This window comes from Giraffa tippelskirchi, chromosome 10 (genome assembly GCF_054371585.1).
Source record: "Giraffa tippelskirchi isolate mGirTip1 chromosome 10, T2T-mGirTip1v1.2.pri, whole genome shotgun sequence".
In the NCBI taxonomy this organism is placed as follows: domain Eukaryota; kingdom Metazoa; phylum Chordata; class Mammalia; order Artiodactyla; family Giraffidae; genus Giraffa; species Giraffa tippelskirchi.
Genome location: NC_137284.1, coordinates 92,356,712 through 92,376,838, shown reverse-complemented (window position 1 = coordinate 92,376,838; position 20,127 = coordinate 92,356,712). Strand labels below are relative to the sequence as shown.

Here is a 20,127-nt window from a genome sequence, read left to right as displayed (position 1 = left end):
GGCCTGGTAAATGCTTCCGGTTTCAACCAGAAACAAGAAGCAGGTCCATCAACTGCCCAGTTCTCCAAATGAAGAAAACCAGGTCCTGAGGTTCAGATCCATCTGTCTTTCTTTGTCGTCGTTGATGTGGGAAAGATCAGTAACTCAAGATCTGGCTGCATGATCATCTCAACATTGGAGCTTTCGAGTTTGAGTAATTAGCAGAGATTCAAGCATCAAAATACCTACACCAAGGAAACTATTAACTCTTTCCTGTATTTTTTTTCCTTTGTTATACTAGATAAGGGAATATATATAAACAAAACCCTTCTGAGAACTTTCTAATTAGTTAAGGGCTTCTCTGGTGGCTCAGATGGTAAAACAAACTACCATACTGCAAATGTGTCGGTCTTATAAATGCATTATCCTCACCCTCTTTTACAGGTAAGGAAACTGAGATCCAAAGAGGTAAGATTACTTGTTCATGGACAGATATCTGCATCTCTAGCTTTCTTGGTCTGGGACGGTTAATAAGACACTAAAATAAAGAACACAGGCAAAAGATTATCTTTTTACTGGAAGTTTTAAAGCTGCATTCTTCAGCTAATTCATGTCTCTCTGGTCTTATAACTCACTTTACTCAACCGCCATTCATCTATGGCTCTCTATAAAAATCCTTTCTCCATATATTAGGACTTTTCTAACACCCTAAATTTAGAAGTCTAGAGTAGCTAAAAAAATGTGATTTTCGTAACTGCTTCACCTGTTGAATGGGGGTGGGTAGAAAGAGACTGGGTTCATTATTGCGCTTATAAATTTAAAAATCTGAGAAAAGTATACTTTTCCAAAAGAAACAGACTAGTCTTAGCAAGAATCATTTTATGTGTAAAACAATTTACCCACAAGCCAGGCACCCAAAAAAGATATTTTCTAATCCACAATTATTCAAGGTTTTCTAAGATAAATATGAATTTATGCAATAAGAAGTTTCTTTGACATAATCCATTATTCACTTGTTTTAGAGTAAGAGAGATAAAATTATTTGGTGTAAAGAAAACATTCATTTAAAAATTGAACAAATATAACGGACAGTCAAAGCAAAATCCTTTATTTAAAGATGACTCAATCTTTTTGAGCTAGTCAGGATCTTAAAAATAATCAGTCCTACACTGCTGAAGAAACCAAAGCCCATGTATATTAAGTGAAAAGGCAGAACCATAATTGTTATCCAAGTTTCCTGGCTTCTGATTTGCTCTTCTTTCCAATTATCAACCACTGACATACTACATAAAAAGTATAACTCTTCCTACAGTTACTTCGACTATTAACTGAAAGCACTAAACAGGTATACTAATAGCTTTAACCAGCTTCGTCTAAAAAACACACGTTAGAAAATGTAAACATACCTTTGATTATGTGAAAAAAAAATTAGTTACTAATCTACTTTTAAACTCCACGTCATTCAGCTTGTATATTCAAGAATCTAATACACTCTTTGACACAAACAACCGGATATACAGTATCTAATGACTGAAAATTTACCACCCACTTTATAGATCTAACTGAAAAATAAAGTTTTATATGTAACTTGAGATAATTATAGCTGATTGTACAGGGGACTAGAAATTAGGAGTCTTAATTAGCCCCAGCAGATTGTCCATCAGGGCTTGATGTAGTTTAGGTAATACTTGTCATGTTAAGTCTACCACTAGGATGTGCTTGTTAAATTATCCGGACTCTTTCCAAGCCAGTGACTGCTGAGACCTCAAAAAGTCATTTCTATTCTCTGTGAGCTTGGCAATTTTTAGACCCTGATATAGAATCAGAATCAGACAGGGTTGAATTGACACACTGTTGTTATTGCTGGAGGATTAGGTGCTAAAGTAAACTATGAGAGATCTCTGATGAGATCTCCAGATGGCTTTTATGACTTATTTCTCAGTTTATGCACTTTACAGTAATGCATAAAGAGTAGTTTCTGTCAGCAGAAAACTTTGTAAGAAAGTCTGCTTAATAATATCCCTTTATAGGATTTTAATCATTTAAGGAATGGGTTCAGTGAGAATTTTTATTCCAACTTAGTGCTTCACAAAGTGTAAACACGCTGGAGGACAAATGTAATTTGGAATCACGTAACTTTGTGCTTGGAGGACATTACAGAGATCTTCTTGTCTAAGCCCCCTATTCAACAAATGGTGAAAGCCTAAGGTCCATATAGTTCAAGAATTACATAAATAAAGAACATGAATTTAAAGTTGTATACAATATCACAGTGAAAATACAAACTGAGTAAACCATTAAAATTTAATACAATTAGAGACATTTGGTCATTTGAAGCAGAGTGAAAATAAGTTTATGCACTGCGGATGCCTTACAGTAGCTTTGGAAGTAAATCTGCTAGTAGGATGTAAGAATTAAGAAGGATACAGAAAATGAAGACATTTAGGTACTTGTGATTTACTTTTTTCTTTTTTTACCTTGCCACCAAGTAGGAAGTAGCTCTTTAAAACAACAAAGTTGCCTTTTTTTTTTTTTTTTTTTTTTTAAAGTTGCCTTTTAAAGGAAAGGGAAATGGCAGGGCCAACCTGCCAAATTACTATTACAATCTTGAAATAGAGAAATGAAAAGACTTCTTACTCAACTAGGGGCTTCTCTGGTGGCTCAGACAGTAAAGAATCTGCCTGCAATGCAGGAGACCTGGGTTTGATCCCTGTGCTGAGAAGATCCTCTGGAGAAACAAATGGCTACCCACGCCAATAGTCTTGCCTGGAGAATTCCATGGACAGAGGAATGTGGCAGGCTACAGTCCATGAGGTTGCAAAGAGTTGGACACAACTGAATGACTAAAGACTTTCACACTTTATTCAAATAACCTCCCTTATCCTTTCAAACAGGAATTAGAAACCAGTTTTTAAAAAATGGGTAAGATTATTGCTTACCAATAAAATTGTTCCATAAGAGTATCTCCATTTCTTCTCTACCACATGATTTAGTTTTACCTCATAGTGCTGTTTCCTGTTTGATGTTTTTCCTTATACCCCATCCTCCATGAAAGGTGCTCCAGGATAGGACCCTTGCCTTCTTTGTTCACCCAGTACTTTAGATGGTGCTCAGTGTATAACAAACATCCAAAGTTTTGTATTGTGTATACACTATATACACACTATATATATATATGTACACACTATACACTATATTGTGTATACACTATATAAACCATGTAGATCACTATTATTTGAAGGCATGTAATGAAATCTTAAAACAAGATTTTGGAAATCTTGATTTAATTAAGGCAGCTGAAGCTGAATATCCTCATTTTGTTTGAACAGAAAACCTATACAAATAAATAGGTTCCTTTTTGCTATTCAATACTATGATTAGTTACCCATTCATTGATTACTTATATTTGAAGATATAATTCTTAAACACTGACGAGAGAAAATGGGACCTTAGAAAATTAAAACTAGTAATCAGCATTAATGTTGTGAGGAGAGAAGTGAGATGGACAGTACATGTCAGATGACTTTTCTGGCAGATTTACCCCGCTTATATTTTACTATCATTAGAAATCCTTTTACATCTTCTAAAGTTTGGGTGGACTCGGGGAGTTGGTGATGGACAGGGAGGCCTGGCGTGCTGCGGTTCATGGGGTCGCAAAGAGTCGGACATGTCTGAGCGACTGAACTGAACTGAAAGTGATCTAAACCAAGTCACTTCCTGGAGGCATTAATAAGAGCATGGATTCTACAGAGTAGTGTTTTCTGAGTGTGTTTTTTCTATGGAATGAAAACTTGTGGTATGACAAAGGTGTCAACACCAAAACAAATTGCAAGGATGTATTAATGCAAGTTTAGGAAATGCTGACAAACAGAATTTCTCAAGAGCATTTAAACACACCACGTATACTGGAAATCTCCAAGTTAGGGACAAGGTATATTGTTTACTAAACTCAACTAGCCACAAAGCTTTTTCACAAAACATCTTAGAATTCCATGGAATACTTTTTGATGTGGAAGGTCAACACTGAGAAAACTGGGGAATCCTACATCATGGTAAGACCTCCAGGGCACTGCCTGGACTATAAGGAAGCTTCACTTAGTTCACACTCATGGGCCTATCTATATAGCTTTCTTCAAATGGCAGCCAGGAACATTTAGTAAGCTCATTTATTGACCACCTACTTTTACAAAAGCCAGGCATCTTTTATCCTCTAGAAGCTATGGCTGTGACAATGAATAAAACTACAAATCCTTGCCCTTATGCAATTTATATTTTAGTGATACACAGTTAATTTCAGATTGTCCTAATGCTTAATAGGTTCAAGAACTTCACACCTAGGTGACTATTCTTTCATACCCTTTGTTGTCTCAAATTTTTCTCCTCCTAAGTGTGAAGACCACTGGAACCACAGGCTTCCCTGGTAAAGAATCCGCCTGCAATGCAGGAGACCCCGGTTCGATTCCTGGATCAGGAAGATCCACTGGAGAAGGGGTAGGCTACCCACTCCAGTATTCTTGGGCTTCCCTGGTGGCTCAGCTGGTAAAGAATCCACCTGCAATGCAGGAGACCTCAGTTCAATTCCTGGGTTGGGAAAATCCCCTGGAGAAGGGAAAGGCTACCCACTTCAGTATTCTGGCCTGGAGAATTCCATGGACTGTATAGTCCATGCGGTTGCAAAGAGTCATCAGATATTACTCAGACTATTCCCAAGGTACAGTCTTTCCATAAGGTTGTGGAAAATTATTTGAAAACACAATATTAGAAGATACTATATATAAAGGAGGTTCTTTTCATTTAATTATAAATGGGGCAGAAGAGGGGAAGTAAACCTTTTTAATTTAAATCTTTCAAAAGTTTTATAGTTTTTATCACCTGTTAGTTCATCAAAATAAGGTGAGCTTCTCAATATACAATATATATTCCCCCTTCTGTACACTTAACCTCTCACAAGGTTATGACCACCTAACCTCAACTACCAAGGAACTGGGGTATTCAGTAGTCCCGGTTTTAGAACCAGGTAAGTATAAGCAACCAGTTGAATTACAGCTTACTGTATTTCAGCTTAACTAGGATGACTATAAGATTCTCCCAAGTCAGTTTCAACCCACTGCCAAGTATCTCTTGCTAAAGAGAAAATGTTAATAACCATCTGTTCAGTTCCACACCATTAAGCCACAAGTTAGCTTTTGTAAGTAGATAGTAAATTCTTAAAGGGAGGGGATGGGACAAACCATAATGAAGGAAAAAGGAAACTGTTAATAAAAGAATGGCTTCCTATCCTGGCCACATAATGATTTGAATATTCTTCCATAAAATCTTAATTATTCAGCATTTCATATGATCTACAACCAACCAATCTTATTACCCTATATCCCTCCCCACACCGCACCCAAAAAACCAGCCTACAAATTCCAGCCAAATGTTATTTATCACATAACCACCTCCAGGCTATTTCCCCTAGAGAAATAACCACCCATTCAATTCCACACAATTGAGCCACAAACTAATCTGTACTTATTTACTAAACATCATAAGGTCCATTGTAAATTCTACCTAGTTCATGAAATGGCCTCTGAACCCTCCAGCTGTAAGTTACCAGTCTTGTATCTTCTTTTTTTTTTTTTGTATCTTCTTTACCACACTTCCTGCTGCACTGTAACTGCTGAAGGCAGAGACATTGTTTTCCACTCTTAAGTAGCAACCAAAATACATAAAGACACTGGTACTATTTTTGGATACCAAGCAACATACTAATATTGAGCAACATACTAATACTGTGTATGCGACTGCCATTTATGTAAGTAAAAACTATCCTCAAAAATTTCATATGGTTCAAGCTGTACTACAAAAGGATAGGCAGAAGTATATTTGAATTTGGATATTACATGGTACTTATAGGGGAGGAAAGTCTGACTTTTTTTATACCCCAATCTCATGAGGACTGGTATCTCCTATTATAATGATTTAAAGTCTCTCCTGTCCAGGAGAAAATTTAAATGAGGTTGACTTAGTTTCTCAGGAGTTGACCTGTCTTTCCAATTACTGATGATAACCTAGCCTATAACCTAGTATAAAAGGCAAACACTGGACTATGAAAAAAGTGAAAGTCACTCAGTTGTGTCCTACTCTTAAGGACCCCATGAACTGCATAGTCCATGGAATTCTCCAGGCCAGAATACTGGAGTGGGTAGCCTTTCCGTTCTCCAGGGGATCTTACCAACCCAGGGATCAAACCCAGGTCTCTTGTATTGCAGGTGGATTCTTTATCCACTAAGCCATAAGGGAAGCCTGAGAATACAGGAGTGGGTAGCCTATCCTTTTTCCACCAGATCTTCCTGACCCAGGAATCGAACTGGGATCTCCTGCATTGCAGGCAGATTCTTTACCAACTGAGCTATCAGGGGAGTGTGTAGATTAATAAAGGCTGATTAGCATTTAAACTTTACTAAGCAAAATATTTCAGAATATACTACAAATAGTAATACTTGGGGGGGTCATGGCAACTGCTTATGAATTCTTAAGATGCATGCTTTTGCATTATCATCATTTGAATATAGCAAAAATTCTATAATTAAAACATCAAGGCAAATATTGAAATTACAACAAACAACATTACAGTGACTTTGAAGGCTACAGGTTACAGAGCCAAGGATTTTAAAATAACTTATTTCAAAAGGGAACTCTGGAAGATCCACTGGAAAAGGGATAGGCTACCCACTCCAGTATTCTCAGGCTTCCCTTGGGGCTTAGCGGATAAAGAATCTGCCTTCAATACAAGAGACCTGGGTTCGATCCATGAGTTGGAAAGATCCCCTGGAGAAAGGAAAGACTACCACTCCAGTATTCTGGCCAAAAGAATTCCATGGACTGTCATACATTGTTGTGTATGACAAAAGGGAACTCTCATACACTGTTGGTGGGAATGTAAATTGGTGTAGTCACTAAGGAAAGCAGTATGGAGTTTCCTCAAAAAATTAAAACTATGATCCAGTGATTCCATTTCTCAGTATTTAAAGGAAACAAAACCACTAATTTGAAAAGAGACATGTACCCCAATGTTCACAGCAGCAGCATTTATAACTGTCAAGATATGGAAGCAACCTAAGTGTCCATCAACAGATGAATGGATAAAAGATGTGATACAGACATATGCACGTGTGCACACACACATCGATGGAATACTACTCACCCATAAAAAATGAAAATTTACCATTTACAGCAACATGAATGGACTTGGAGAATACTATGCTAAGTGAAGTAAGTCAGAGGAAAACAAATACTCTTATGTTATCACTTATATATGGAATCTAAAAAATACAACTGGTGAATATAAGAAAAAAGCAGACTCACAGATATAAAAAACAAACTAGTAGTTACCAGTGGGGAGAGAAGAGGAGGAGGTGGGGAAATATAATGGTAGGGGATTAAGAGGTACAAACTGCTAGGTATAAAATAAGCTATAAGGATATAATGTACAACACAGGGAATATAGCCAATGTTCTACAATAACTATAAATGGAGTTTAACATTTAAAAATTATGAATCACTATATTGTACACCTGTAGCTTATATAACACTGTACATCAACTATACTTCAATAAAAAAAATTCACACTCCTTCAAAATACCAAATTCTAAATACTGACATTTGTTTATTCCTATGAAAAATATTGATATTAAAATGAGTATGCTAAAATTGATATAAAAAGATGAAGTATTCATTTGTCAATATAGCATACTAGTAGACAAAATCAGGACAAATATGGATTCCCAAGAAAGCATTTTTATATACCTATTCAAAGTTCCATCATGTTCAATAAAAGGCATTTATATTTTCTACTGGGATCTGAAAATGAGGATGTTATGGGTTTCCCTAACTTTTGCAATACTAAAAGAAGAAAGTATTTTTAAATCAGCTCCAGAGTCATATAATAAATCTCCAGGTTTGAGTTTCTTTTTTTTCCCCATTACCTATCTCCAGCCCCCATCCCCACTCCCACTGTCCCCAAGCACTGTTATATCCTTTAAAGCCATATTTGTACCAGACGCATGCCTCAAACAGAAACCAGTCACAGCATAAAGTGATCTTCTAAAAGCTTCGCCAGGATTATTGCAAAGACAAGGCTATGCCAGTTGTGGAATGTAACAGGCCAATATTGAAAATCAAGTCAAAAAAGGGCCATAGGTATTTGGGGTAGGTACAAGTAATTTATTAGATGTATCTTAGAAAAGGGTCAAGATAACTTCTCTAGGTAGATAAAACTCCTTTTTCTTTATAAGCAACCACCAATATTTTTTCTCCTGTGTTTTTCTTCTCTCCTATTCCTAACACTGCTGCTGCTGCTAAGTCGCATCAGTTGTGTTCGACTCTGTGCGACCTCATAGATGGCTCCTCCGTCCCTGGGATTCTCCAGGCAAGAATACTGGAGTGGGTTGCCATTTCCTCCTCCCTTGTCCTCTCCTATTCCTAACACTACCCTTGTCCTATCAGTGCTTCTGAAACCCTGAGGCTGTGGAACAGTTTGGCATCGCTTTTGCAGTTTTGAATATCAACAATACATCAATGTTAGAGGAATGACCATCAAGGCAACAAAACAGTTACATTAAGCAGGCCTACAAACGACAAAAATCCAAAGATACTACCACTAAGTATAGTGACACCTGAGAGTCCATGAAACACAACATGAAGATCACTAAAACAGGAAATGAAGGAGCATATAAAAAGGGAGTGGGGAAAACCCACACTAAGATCATCAGTTGGTAAATAAAGACATTTTCAAATCTTAAGGCAAACTATACCACGATATTTTCTTAACTGACCTAGTCATTATATCAATTGCTAAATTACCATGGATTTTTAAGAAAATATCTTGTCTTAGTTTTTATACAGGTATTTGCAAATAAATAGTACAAGGAGTATAAATGCCAAACATATTTTAATGAAAACCTTATTTTATGCTAGCAGTATGAGATACAGAAATAGCAGCTGCCAGTGTCTGTTTTTTGCATAAACCATGTTAGTGCTATTATAATCTTTTAAACTCCATTTTTGTTTTACATTAAATTATGAAGAGAAAAGATACATTTAGTTAAATAATGAAAAACATTTTGAACAGTAATTCTGGCATTAAAATTTATTAACAGTACACTGCTTCAAAAATGTTAAAAGTATTTCATAAATGTTACAAATTCTAAATTGTCTAGTGAACATACAGTAAAAATACAAAAGATTAGTGGAAGTTACTTGAATGGTAATGACAAAGCAAAACAGAAATGCTCAGTGACACCATCCTGTTTGCTAATTTCAAAGAACAGGATAAAGGCCCACCTAAAGGCAGAAACAAGTATTCTGGGAAGAACAATGTCACTAAACACAAGTGACAGCGTGAAGCTGCTACTGGCCTTCCAACTTACCATCTTCCTTTTCCTCTCTGCAATCTGTTCCTCAGACTCCATTTCTACCTCATTGCTGATGGGAGTTTTTTCTTCTATATCATCAATAAAATCTGGTTCCTGAAAGATGGAAATGACTGCTTTAAGAATCTACTCCTCCATCTACAAACTAGAGACACTGAACAATGTATTTTAAATAACTTTCATCCTGAACTAATTAAACATAAAAATTGTTCTTAAATTCATTTCAGAAATTTATAACTGGTTTCTTAATTCAGGAAACTTTTCAAAATCCTGCAATCAAATAATGTTTTAAAAAATTCTAGTCAATAATATTCTTTTATCTATAGAGACCACAAAGCCTTAGGTTTATATTATTCCCAACACATAAACATATACATTATTTCACAAAACCTAGTGCCTACAAATACCAAGTGCTCAGTAAATATCTATTCAATCTAAAACTTAAGGGCAACTTATGAAAATAAGACACTGGAGGTGAATAAAATCTTACTTAATCTTCACATTTAAAAGGTCTTTCCACTTGTTTAGAGGGTGTATAACAAAATACTTCCTGGTGAAGCAGAAAAATAGGCCAAACTCTTTCCCGAAATTTATCTTACATATTTTTAAGAGAATTTCCTCTCAGAAATCTTATGTCACACTTAACAGAATTGATTTCATTATGTCCCAAATACTGGGCTTCCCATGTGGCACTAGCTATAAAGAACCTACCTCCTGCTAGCCAATGCAGGAGACGTAAGAGACAGGGGTTTGATCTCTGGGTCAGGAAGATCCCCTGGAGGAGGGAATGGCAACCCACTCCAGTATTCATGCCTGGAGAATCCTATGGACAGAGGAGCCTGGCAGGCTACAGTCCCTAGGGTCGCAAAGAGTCGGACACGACTGAAGTGCTTAGCATGCACACATGCATGCATGTCCCAAATTAAAAGAAACATTATGGCTTAAGACTTTAAGAGTTCTGAATAAATAAGAACATTTATTATAAACATAAGAACAGTGTCATCTGGAAAGAATGTTTAAATTACCCAGTCTTACAAAAATCTTAATAATCAATTCTACAAGGATTTGCTGTGTGAGCTGTTCCTTAATAGTTTAACAAATATTGTACAAATTCTAGCAGAATCTGTGTTTTATGTTCATAAGTACACTTCATTAAATAATAGAATGAACTTAATTTTAAGCCATTTTACATAAAAAAGTTTAAAATATGACAAATTAATTTTCTTCTGTTAATTTCTGTCATCAAGAGTCAGTAGAGGACTTCCCTGGTGGCACAGTGGATAACAAACTGCCTGCCAATGCAGGGGACAAAGGTTTGATCCCTGGTCCGGGGAGACTCCACATGCTGTGGAGCAACTAACCCCAGGTACCACAACTACTGGAGTCTGTGCTCTAGAGCCCACAAGCCACAACTACTGAGCCTGTTTGCCTAGAACCTGTGCTCCACAACAAGAAAAGCCACTGCAATGAGAAGCCCACGCACCACAATGAAGAGTAGCCCTCACTCCCCGTAACTAGAGAAAGCCTGCACTTATCAACAAAGACTCAGTACAAGCAAAAATAAAAATAAATGCTTAACTAAAATGTTAAAAAAAACCACAAAACCCAGTTAATCCTAAAATAATAAAATTCAGTACCTGATTATTCGATACTGATAGTCTCAGTGGAGAAAGCTTTCTCTGTTTAGTTTCTGGGCTCTTCATTTTGTTCGTTGTTCCTTCACAATCCAGAGTAATATTCTGATTTTGTGTGTCTTTTTCTTTTGAAATATCCTTTTCTTTTTTGCCTTTCTTCCTTCTGGTCTCATAACCGCTATTGATGTTCTCCGTGGATTCAGAACTACGTTTCAGAACAGGGCACTCTGAATTTTCTTTGAGGCATGCACAATCCACCTTGTACTTACTGGAAAGAAAATCATTTAAATATTTATTCAAGACATAAACTGTAAAATTTTCTAATCCATCTTAAGCTGTACCTCTACAAAACTCTATGCTATTACTAATTATGAGCACTCATTTTCAGTAATTTTCATCCCTGGTAACTATGAAAAAATAAATTTTATTTTCTCATAAAACTAATATAATAATTAGAAGAACCAATCATACCAATCACCAGTGATGGTTTATAGAAGGAAAAAAACAAAACAAAACAAAACTGTAAGCTAAAACTGAGTCTTTTTAAGTAAAATGATACCATGGCTTACATCAAGGCCCGCCCACCTAAAAACAGTTTACTTCAGTGTGTTATAAAATATGTATGCAGAATATGATAAAATACTCTAAATCTGACTTAAATTAAAAAATGCTAGGTAAATAAATATAAACCTTAACTAGTTTGTCTTATACTTAAAGGAATGGTTTCAATAACCAGAGTTCTTTAAAAAGCTACCTTGAAAAAAAACCGAGTCTTAATTCCTTTTGCCCTTAAGTATTCCCTCTTTCAAATAGATGGAAGCTTGAAAAATAATTGCATTCTCTTATCTTCATAGTAGTGATAATTATTACTCCCATTTTACAGATGAGATTAAAACTCAGAAGGTTAGTATCTTGTCCAAAGTCATACATTAAGTGGTAGGCAAGACATTCAAATACAGGTCTATCTTGAGTCCAAAGACCACACTTTCTGCTCTTGAATTTTCTTAACTTTCTGCCTTCTTTATGTCTACCACCAAGATCCTAGATACAGGTTGAATGCCCAAACTGGAGTTACACAGTAAGAGAAGTCTCCCACTTTGCATGTTTTGAATAGTTTAATGTTTGTTCACAATAAAAAATAATTTACTTTTCCAAGTTTCTAATAGTCCTGCTCATTTCATGTTCAACACTGGTTCAGTTCAGTCGCTCAGTCGTGTCTCTTTACAACCCCATGGACTGCAGCACACCAGGCCTCCCTGTCCATAACCAATTCCCCAAATTTACTCAAACTCATGTCCATCAAGTCAGTGATGCCATCCAACCATCTCAACCTCTGTCATGCCCTTCTCCTCCTGCCTTCAAATTTTCCCAGCATCAGGGTCTTTTCCAGTGAGTCAGCTCTTCACATCAGGTGGCCAAAATATTGGAGTTTTATTAGCCTCAACAACAGTCCTTCCAATGAATATTCAGGACTGATTTCCTTTAGGATGGACTGGTTGGATCTCCTTGCAGTCCAAGGGACTCTCAGGAGTCTTCTTCAACACCACAGTTCAAAAGCATCAATTCGTCAGTACATTCTTTATAGTCCAACTCTCCCATCCATACATGACTACTGGAAAAACCATAGCCTTGACGAGATGGACCTTTGTTGGCAAAGTAATGTCTCTGCTTTTTAATATGCTGTCTAGATTGGTCATAACTTTTCTTCCAAGGAATAAGCGTCTTTTAATTTCATGGCTGCAGCCACTATCTGCAGTGATTTTGGAGCCCAAGAAAATAAAGTCTGCAAATGTTTCCCCATCTATTTGCCATGAAGTGCTGGGACCGGATGTCATGATCTTAGTTTTCTAAATGTTGAGCTTTAAGCCAACTTTTTCACTCTCCTCTTTCACTTTCATCAAGAGGCTCTTTAGTTCTTCTTCACTTTCTGCCATAAGGGTGGTGTCATCCACATATCTGAGGTTATTGATATTTCTCCTGGCAATCTTGATTCCAGCTTGTGTTTCTTCCAGCCCAGCGTTTCTCATGATGTACTCTACATATAAGTTAAGTAAGCAGAGTGACAATATACAGCCTTGACATACTCCTTTCCCTATTTGGAACCAGTCTGTTGTTCCATGTCCAGCTCTAACTGTTGCTTCCTGACCTGCATACAGGTTTCTCAAGAGGCAGGTCAGGTGGTTTGGTATTCCCATCGCTTTCAGAATTTTCCACAGTTTATTGTGATCCACACAAAGACTTTGGCATAGTCAATAAAGCAGAAATAGATGTTTTTCTGGAACTCTCTTGCTTTTTCAATGATCCAACAGATGTTGGCAACTTGATCTCTGGTTCCTCTGACTTTTCTAAAACTAGTTTGAACATCTGGAAGTTCACAGTTCACGTATTGTTGAAGCCTGGCTTGGAGAATTTTCAGCATTACTTTACTAGCGTGTGAGATAAGTGCAATTGTGTGGTAGCTTGAGCATTCTTTGGCATTGCCTTTCTTTGGGATTGGAATGAAAACTGACCTTTTCCAGTCCTGTGGCCACTGCTGAGTTTTCCAAATTTGCTGGCATATTGAGTGTAGCACTTTCACAGCATCATCTTTTAGGATTTGAAATAGCTCAACTGGAATTCCATCACCTCCACTAGCTTTGTTCGTCGTGATGCTTTCTGAGGCCCACTTCACTTCACATTCCAGGATATCTGGCTCTAGGTGAGTGATCACACCATCGTGATTATCTGGGTCATGAAGATCTGTTTTGTACAGTTCTTCTGTGTATTCTTGCCACCTCTTCTTAATATCTTCTGCTTCTGTTAGGTCCATACCATTTCTGTCCTTTGTTGAGCCCATCTTTGCGTGAAATGTTACCTTGGTATCTCTAATTTTCTTGAAGAGATCTCTAGTCTTTCCCATTCTATTGTTCTCTATTTCTTTGCACTGATCAGTGATCAACACTGGTAGAAAGATACAAATCCAACTGCCTAATTCTGTGCATCAAGGGTAGAATTCAAACATTATGTTCCACCCTTCAACTCTCCAAATCAGGTATTAATTGAAACTAACTCTTCCTGGGTATTTTCTTTGTGATTTTAGGATAATAGAACTGAAAATAGTAACAGTGGCAACACGTAATATTTATTCAGCACTTATTTTGTACCAAGAACTGTCTGAAACCTTTTACATGTGTTAACCTATTCTCCTAAACATTCCTGTAAGGTGGTATTATTCTCATAATGAGGTAATGAGGCAGAGAGATGACGAAACTGGTTCAAGGTTATATAACTAATAGAAGTCACTGAGGTAGGATTTGAAACCAGAGTCATATTATAAAAAGCCTGTGTTTTTACCCACTATGGGAAACAGTCTCGCAAAGCAATGAGCCAGAGCCATTATACTAAATTTCCCACCTTGGGGGGTAGTAGGGAGAAAGAGCCAAAAAGGAAATACTTTAGTTATCAGGATAAATCTGACTCCAGCAATCAAGTAGAGATGCATACTGAAGAAAGAGAGATTTCATTGACAGAAAACATAATGGGCATTAAAAATGTCTCCATGTAAAATAGATACCACACAAACTTTTAAAGATATTACATGGATTAACTTTGATTTTTTAAGTTGTACAGTAAAGAAGTGCTGCAAGGAAGTAAAGCTATGGGAATAGAAACTTATTCATCCTTGTCTGGTAAAAATTGAGTCTGGACACATTCTACAACCTAACAATTCTACCTCTAGGTGCCTATCATGGGGAGGACATGTATACATGCAGCATTTTTTGTAAATGTAAAGGTCCACCAATAGTGGAATGGATAAATAACATCAGCAGTGAAAGTAATTAACTAGAGCTACACATAACAAAAGAACTGAATCTCATGAAAGTAAAGAACAAGAAAAGATACATGCAAAATGATACAGATTGTAACTTACATAAATTTTTAAAACATACAAAATTACTGGTTATTATTTAGGGACATCTAAAGACATAGCAAAAACATTAAACTCACCAAATTAAAGATGGCAGTTATCTCTGGTGAAAGAGGGAAGAGAAATGCAATCTGGCTGCTAAACATGAGGGCCTTCAGTGGACAGTGTTTTGTTTTCTTAATTTGAAAAGTAGGCACATGGACTTTTTTGGGGGGAGCACACTGCTTACAGGATCTCAGTTCCCTGAACAGGGACTGAACCCAGGCCATGGCAATTAAAGCCCAGAATCCTAACCACTAGGTCACCAGGGAACTCCCTACATGGACCTGTGTATTATTATTTTTTACAGTAAGCTTTTTGAAAATTTAAATTGAAGTTTTTATACTCAGAATTAACTTTTCTTACCCCCTAGTGTTTCAGAACAATAGTTCTCAGAGTTTCCTTGCAGGATCTCCACAAACCCTTTCAATTTATATTGCAAAGAAAATTTGGCACAATTTTTCTTTTCTTTTGAGGGGCAAAAAGTGAAATCATCCATTTCTATTGATTAACCAAAATTAATTGAATGACTAAAATTGCACACCCTACCTAAAATACAAGAAAGAAAAGGAAAAAATTCTCACATAAACAATGTCAGTATTGCTGAATTGATTACAAATTATTATACTATAAGCATTACATAACAACAATAAATAAGAAAATTTAGAATTTTAGAATAAAATTTTAGTTTTTAGAATAAATAAATAAATAAGAAAATTAGAAGAGTTAAGCAACCATGCCATAATGGAAGCTGATACCAAAATGTTTGTTTCCAAGTATTTTAAATTGCCTAATGGTTAGTAAAAATAAAATGCTATAAAAGTAATGACAATACCTATATTTTTATAGGGACATTCAGAAATTATTTCAAAACAACAGACTTGAACTTACCAATTCCCATAGTCAAAATCAAAGGCAATAGTAATTTCGGTTCCCTTTGGAATACTTTGTATAGAATAAATGTAAAGATGTATGGTTCCGTCTTCAATTTCATGCCTCACCTGTTAGTTAAAAGAGTAATTTTATATTTCCAGAAGTAGTTTTGTATCTCTATAAATTATTTTCTACCTTTAGAAGCATCTCATCTTGTAATTTTGAAAACTATTCTTTTCAAAGTAATTCAAAATACAACATGGAAAATATGCTATTAATCATAAGACTTGTACATAAATCAGTGATTATCAACTGGGAAGGAGATATACATCAATGCAAGTTTGATACAGGCTCTAGTACCATCAAAATGAAAATACTCTATTTCATCAGTTCTATGATGCACATTTTTTCACCTTTTAACATCTCTGAATGAGAGTTTTACAACTGATGGCATCTTTGATTTAATGAAAAGAAGTAATGATACAGTTTATAAATAAACAGTCAAAGTACAGTTTAACACGATACTTTTCTATGGTACACACTGTTCCAGGTACATAGTATACATGCATTAAATCCTTTAGTCCACCTAACATCTTTTTACAGATAAAACTGAAGCACAGACAAGGATACAAAGCTAGTTAAGTCAAATAGAAGACATGAACCTGTAAGTCTGGCTTCAAACCCTACATTCTTAACTGTAACATTATATAACTATAAAATGTTTATTTTGGTATGGGAAAAAACAAACCAGAAATATTTTATATACCACTTCTAAATCACAATTAAAAAAAAAAATTTATAGAAGCACATATAAAATCAACTTTAGCTTTCAGCTTTGTCATCAACTTTGATCAAATCAGAGCATATATTTGACTCATAAATAGCGCTTCCAGAACAGAGAAGTCCAATATTTTCTCTTAGAATGAACATCACTATTTCTTCAATGTGTAAAGTAATTGAAGACCTCACAGCCAGTATCATCTTAATTTTTGTAATGGAAAGATGCTAGGCACTAGCAAATGCATCAATAGATACAAACTGGTGATCTTTTTTGGCCACCAGACTTCTGTGCTTATTAATTTAATACTCAGATTCCACACATTCCCTACCCCTGATTCCCCAAAGGATTTATGTATACTTACTTCTGCATTGGGTGTACAAGAACGCCTGATGAACCGAGCTTCATTCCCAAAAGTCCTTGCATCAACACACATTTCTAGGCCATGAAATTTAGAATAGAATAAAACAAAAGGGTATGGTCTATAAAAAAAGAAATGCATTAGAAACTATTAACATTTTGAATTTAAGAAATTTCTAAAACACTCATATTAAGTAGGGATGCCAAGATTTGAATACAGGCAATCTAATACCAGAATCCATTCTTAATCGCTAGGCTAATTCATGATAGTAAGATTTTTACCTGCTCCTGTAACCTTGCCTAAACCAAAGAAAATTAATTAGTTCAAGGTGGGAATTCAAATTTACAAAGAATGATAAAAAGGGAATGACTACTGCCTTTACATAAGGATTCAGAATGAGATGCCATTAAAGTTCCTATCACTCCATTTAAGTGTTTGAGTCACAGCACTGTTTCAGATCAAATCTGCTAAGTAAAAGGGAAAGATTCTTGTATATCTTTCATAACTTAAGTAACACAAGTTATAGCAATACAAAATACTTAAACAATTATAGTATATAGGTTGAGAATGTTATTTCCCTAGAGAGACAAAAATACTTCCAGTCCTCAGGGATGCAATGGTAGCATAAGATCACATCAATTCCCATCCCCCAAATCACAAATAATAGACGAGGCCTCCAAAGTCCTTCCAGTACTAAGAATGCCAGAGCTGAAAGTGGTGACAATAATGTAAGACCAAATTTAATATATTCTGATAAAAGGAGGACATGGTCACCAATGGTCTTTGCAGGTTCTAGCAATCCTAGATGGAAAGGGTTCCTTATAACATCAGGTAATCAGAGATTTTCATTACCTATACCGCTATAGTTTAAGTAGTTGTTTTAAGACTGTCAACAAAATAGGATGGGTAAGATTCTAAGGAATGCATTTGCATCTTTTTTGTTGTTATATTTTATCACGGTTCAAAAGTTATCATTAGTCACTGTTCAACCACAATATAGTTTTAAATATTAAAATGATCACTTAGAGAACAAAATACACATTATAGTTAAATTAGTCAAAAATTCAATACTTAACTACAGAAAACTAATATGGGAAAATAAATATACCTCTTAAAGAAATATCCATTTGCTTCAAACTGTTCTCTCAACATAAACTTCCCTCTGTATTCTATGATAAGTGCATCAGGAGGCAAATCTTTTGCAGATTTCAGAATCTTCTTATTTTTTTGTATATGGCTCTACAATGGGAGAAAAGTTGAGATTAACTAAACCAGATTGCTTCTGGACTTTCCTGGTGGTACAGTGGATAACAATTTGCCCACCAATGCAGGGGACACGGTTCAATCCCTGGTCTGGGAAGATTCCACATGCCTTGGAGCAACTAAGCCCATGAACCACAACTACTGAGCCCATGTACTGCAACTACTGAAGCCTGCTGGCCTGGAGTCTGTTCTCAGCACTAAGAGAAACCACTGCAATAGTTTCTCTTTGACCACTGCAATGAAGAGTAGCCCCTGCTTACTGCAACTAGAGAAACCCTGTGCGCAGCAATGAAGACCCAGCACAACCTAAATAAATTAATACAATAAAAGCAGACTGCATTCAGTCTAAGTACTTAAAATACACAGTAGAAAAACATTTTTGTTCTATCACCTTTTGGCAAATGATATATTTACCTCTACAGGAGGTTTGAAGATCAAATTGTTGGTATTCAAATCTGATTTAATCTCTTTTTTGTCATTTCCATTGCCCAATCTCAGAGCTATTCTTTGTGCCTCCCTCTGAACACCCTCACTATATTGGTTATTATTTGCCTCTTCATATTGATCCATCCATGCTTTGATTTTTGTCTCCCATCCAAAATTTGAAACATCAGATGAAGGATCAATCTCCGGAGCTGAGCCCTAAAATCACAGCAAACTGAGCATTAATATCTGGATTTTAAGTACTTATACACACACACACACACACACACACACACACACACTATGACAATCTATATAAAAGAATATAAACTAGAAATAATGATAGGTTTTCTAAGTAGGTCCTAGTGGGAAAGAAAAAAAAGACCACAAGTGAGCAGCTTACTACATTTTATACTGATGCTAGACACACGACTTGGAAAACTGAAGGAAGGGGAGTTAATCTGAACAGCAGAAACAAGTTTTACTATTGTAGCCAAATTGGAGCTATCAAAACAGTCTACGGTTAAAAAAAGATAGTATATGAAAAACTTTTTTGAATATACCGATATCTAGTCTACGCTCATAGTTGTATTTAACCAGGAAAAAAAATTTGCAATTATATGTAAACTATACATATTGCATACTAAGTATAAACTTATTTTCTGATATAATACTTCACCTTTTACCATGTTTGTATCAAAAATATACTCTGATATCTTAATTTTGTGTAATTCCAAGATCTATAATGAATTGTCCACATGATAAATTTTACATGAGAATAAAATATCTCAGAGTGTGAACAAGGGCCTTTAAGCTTAAGTGCTTGCCTCCCTCCGTACCCCCTTTTAAAACGTTTAAGAATGCTAAATGCTACACCACAGACAGCAATATCTTTTTTGATCCACCTCCTAGAGTAATGAAAATTTAAAAAAAAAAATAAACAAATGGGACCTAACTGAACTTAAATGCTTTTGTGCACCAAAGAAAATCATAAACAAAACAAAAAAGACAACCTATAGAATGGGAGAAAATACAAATAAAGTGACTGACAGGGATTAATCTCCAAAATAAACAGACAGCTTATGCAGCTCAATTGAAAAAAAAAAAAAATTCAAAAAATGGGCAGATCTAAATAGACATTTCTCCAAAGAAGACATACAGATGGCCAAAAAGCATGTGAAAAGATGTTCAACATCACTAATCATTAGAGAAATGCAAATCAAATGAGGTTATCACCTCACACTGGTCTGAGAGGCCATTGTCAAAAAGTCTACAAACAATAAATGCTGGAGAGGGTGTGGAGAAAACGGAATCCTCCAATCCTGTTGATGGAAATGTAAATTGCTACAGCCACTCTGAGAACAGTATGGACGTTTCGTAAAAAGTAAAAATAGAGCTACTATACGATTCAGCAGTCCCACTCCTGGGCATATATCCAGAGAACACCATAATCC

The 20,127-nt window shown here is 35.8% G+C and overlaps 1 protein-coding gene and 1 long non-coding RNA gene across 11 annotated transcripts in view; both read right to left on the bottom strand.

The window, feature by feature from the left end:
* Positions 1–20,127, bottom strand: part of KMT2E (lysine methyltransferase 2E (inactive)) — a 90,107-nt gene that overhangs the window by 13,486 nt on the left and 56,494 nt on the right. For 9 of the 10 annotated variants that reach the window (XM_081535837.1, XM_081535835.1, XM_081535836.1 and 6 more), the window contains 6 exons: positions 18,665–18,892; positions 18,096–18,226; positions 16,991–17,108; positions 15,867–15,976; positions 11,033–11,297; positions 9,393–9,491 (listed from right to left, as the gene is read on the bottom strand). In XM_081535837.1, coding sequence (XP_081391963.1) covers positions 9,393–9,491; positions 11,033–11,297; positions 15,867–15,976; positions 16,991–17,108; positions 18,096–18,226; positions 18,665–18,892 — 951 coding nt within the window. Of the gene's footprint in view, positions 1–9,392; positions 9,492–11,032; positions 11,298–15,866; positions 15,977–16,990; positions 17,109–18,095; positions 18,227–18,664; positions 18,923–20,127 lie in introns of all 10 variants that reach the window. The other variant, XM_081535842.1, reaches the window with a different exon arrangement.
* LOC145524143 (uncharacterized) lies at positions 4,336–8,829 on the bottom strand. Its single transcript, XR_014067254.1, has 2 exons — positions 6,746–8,829; positions 4,336–4,412 (listed from the first exon to the last, which is right to left on the bottom strand). It is a non-coding gene; the product is annotated as an uncharacterized LOC145524143 (long non-coding RNA).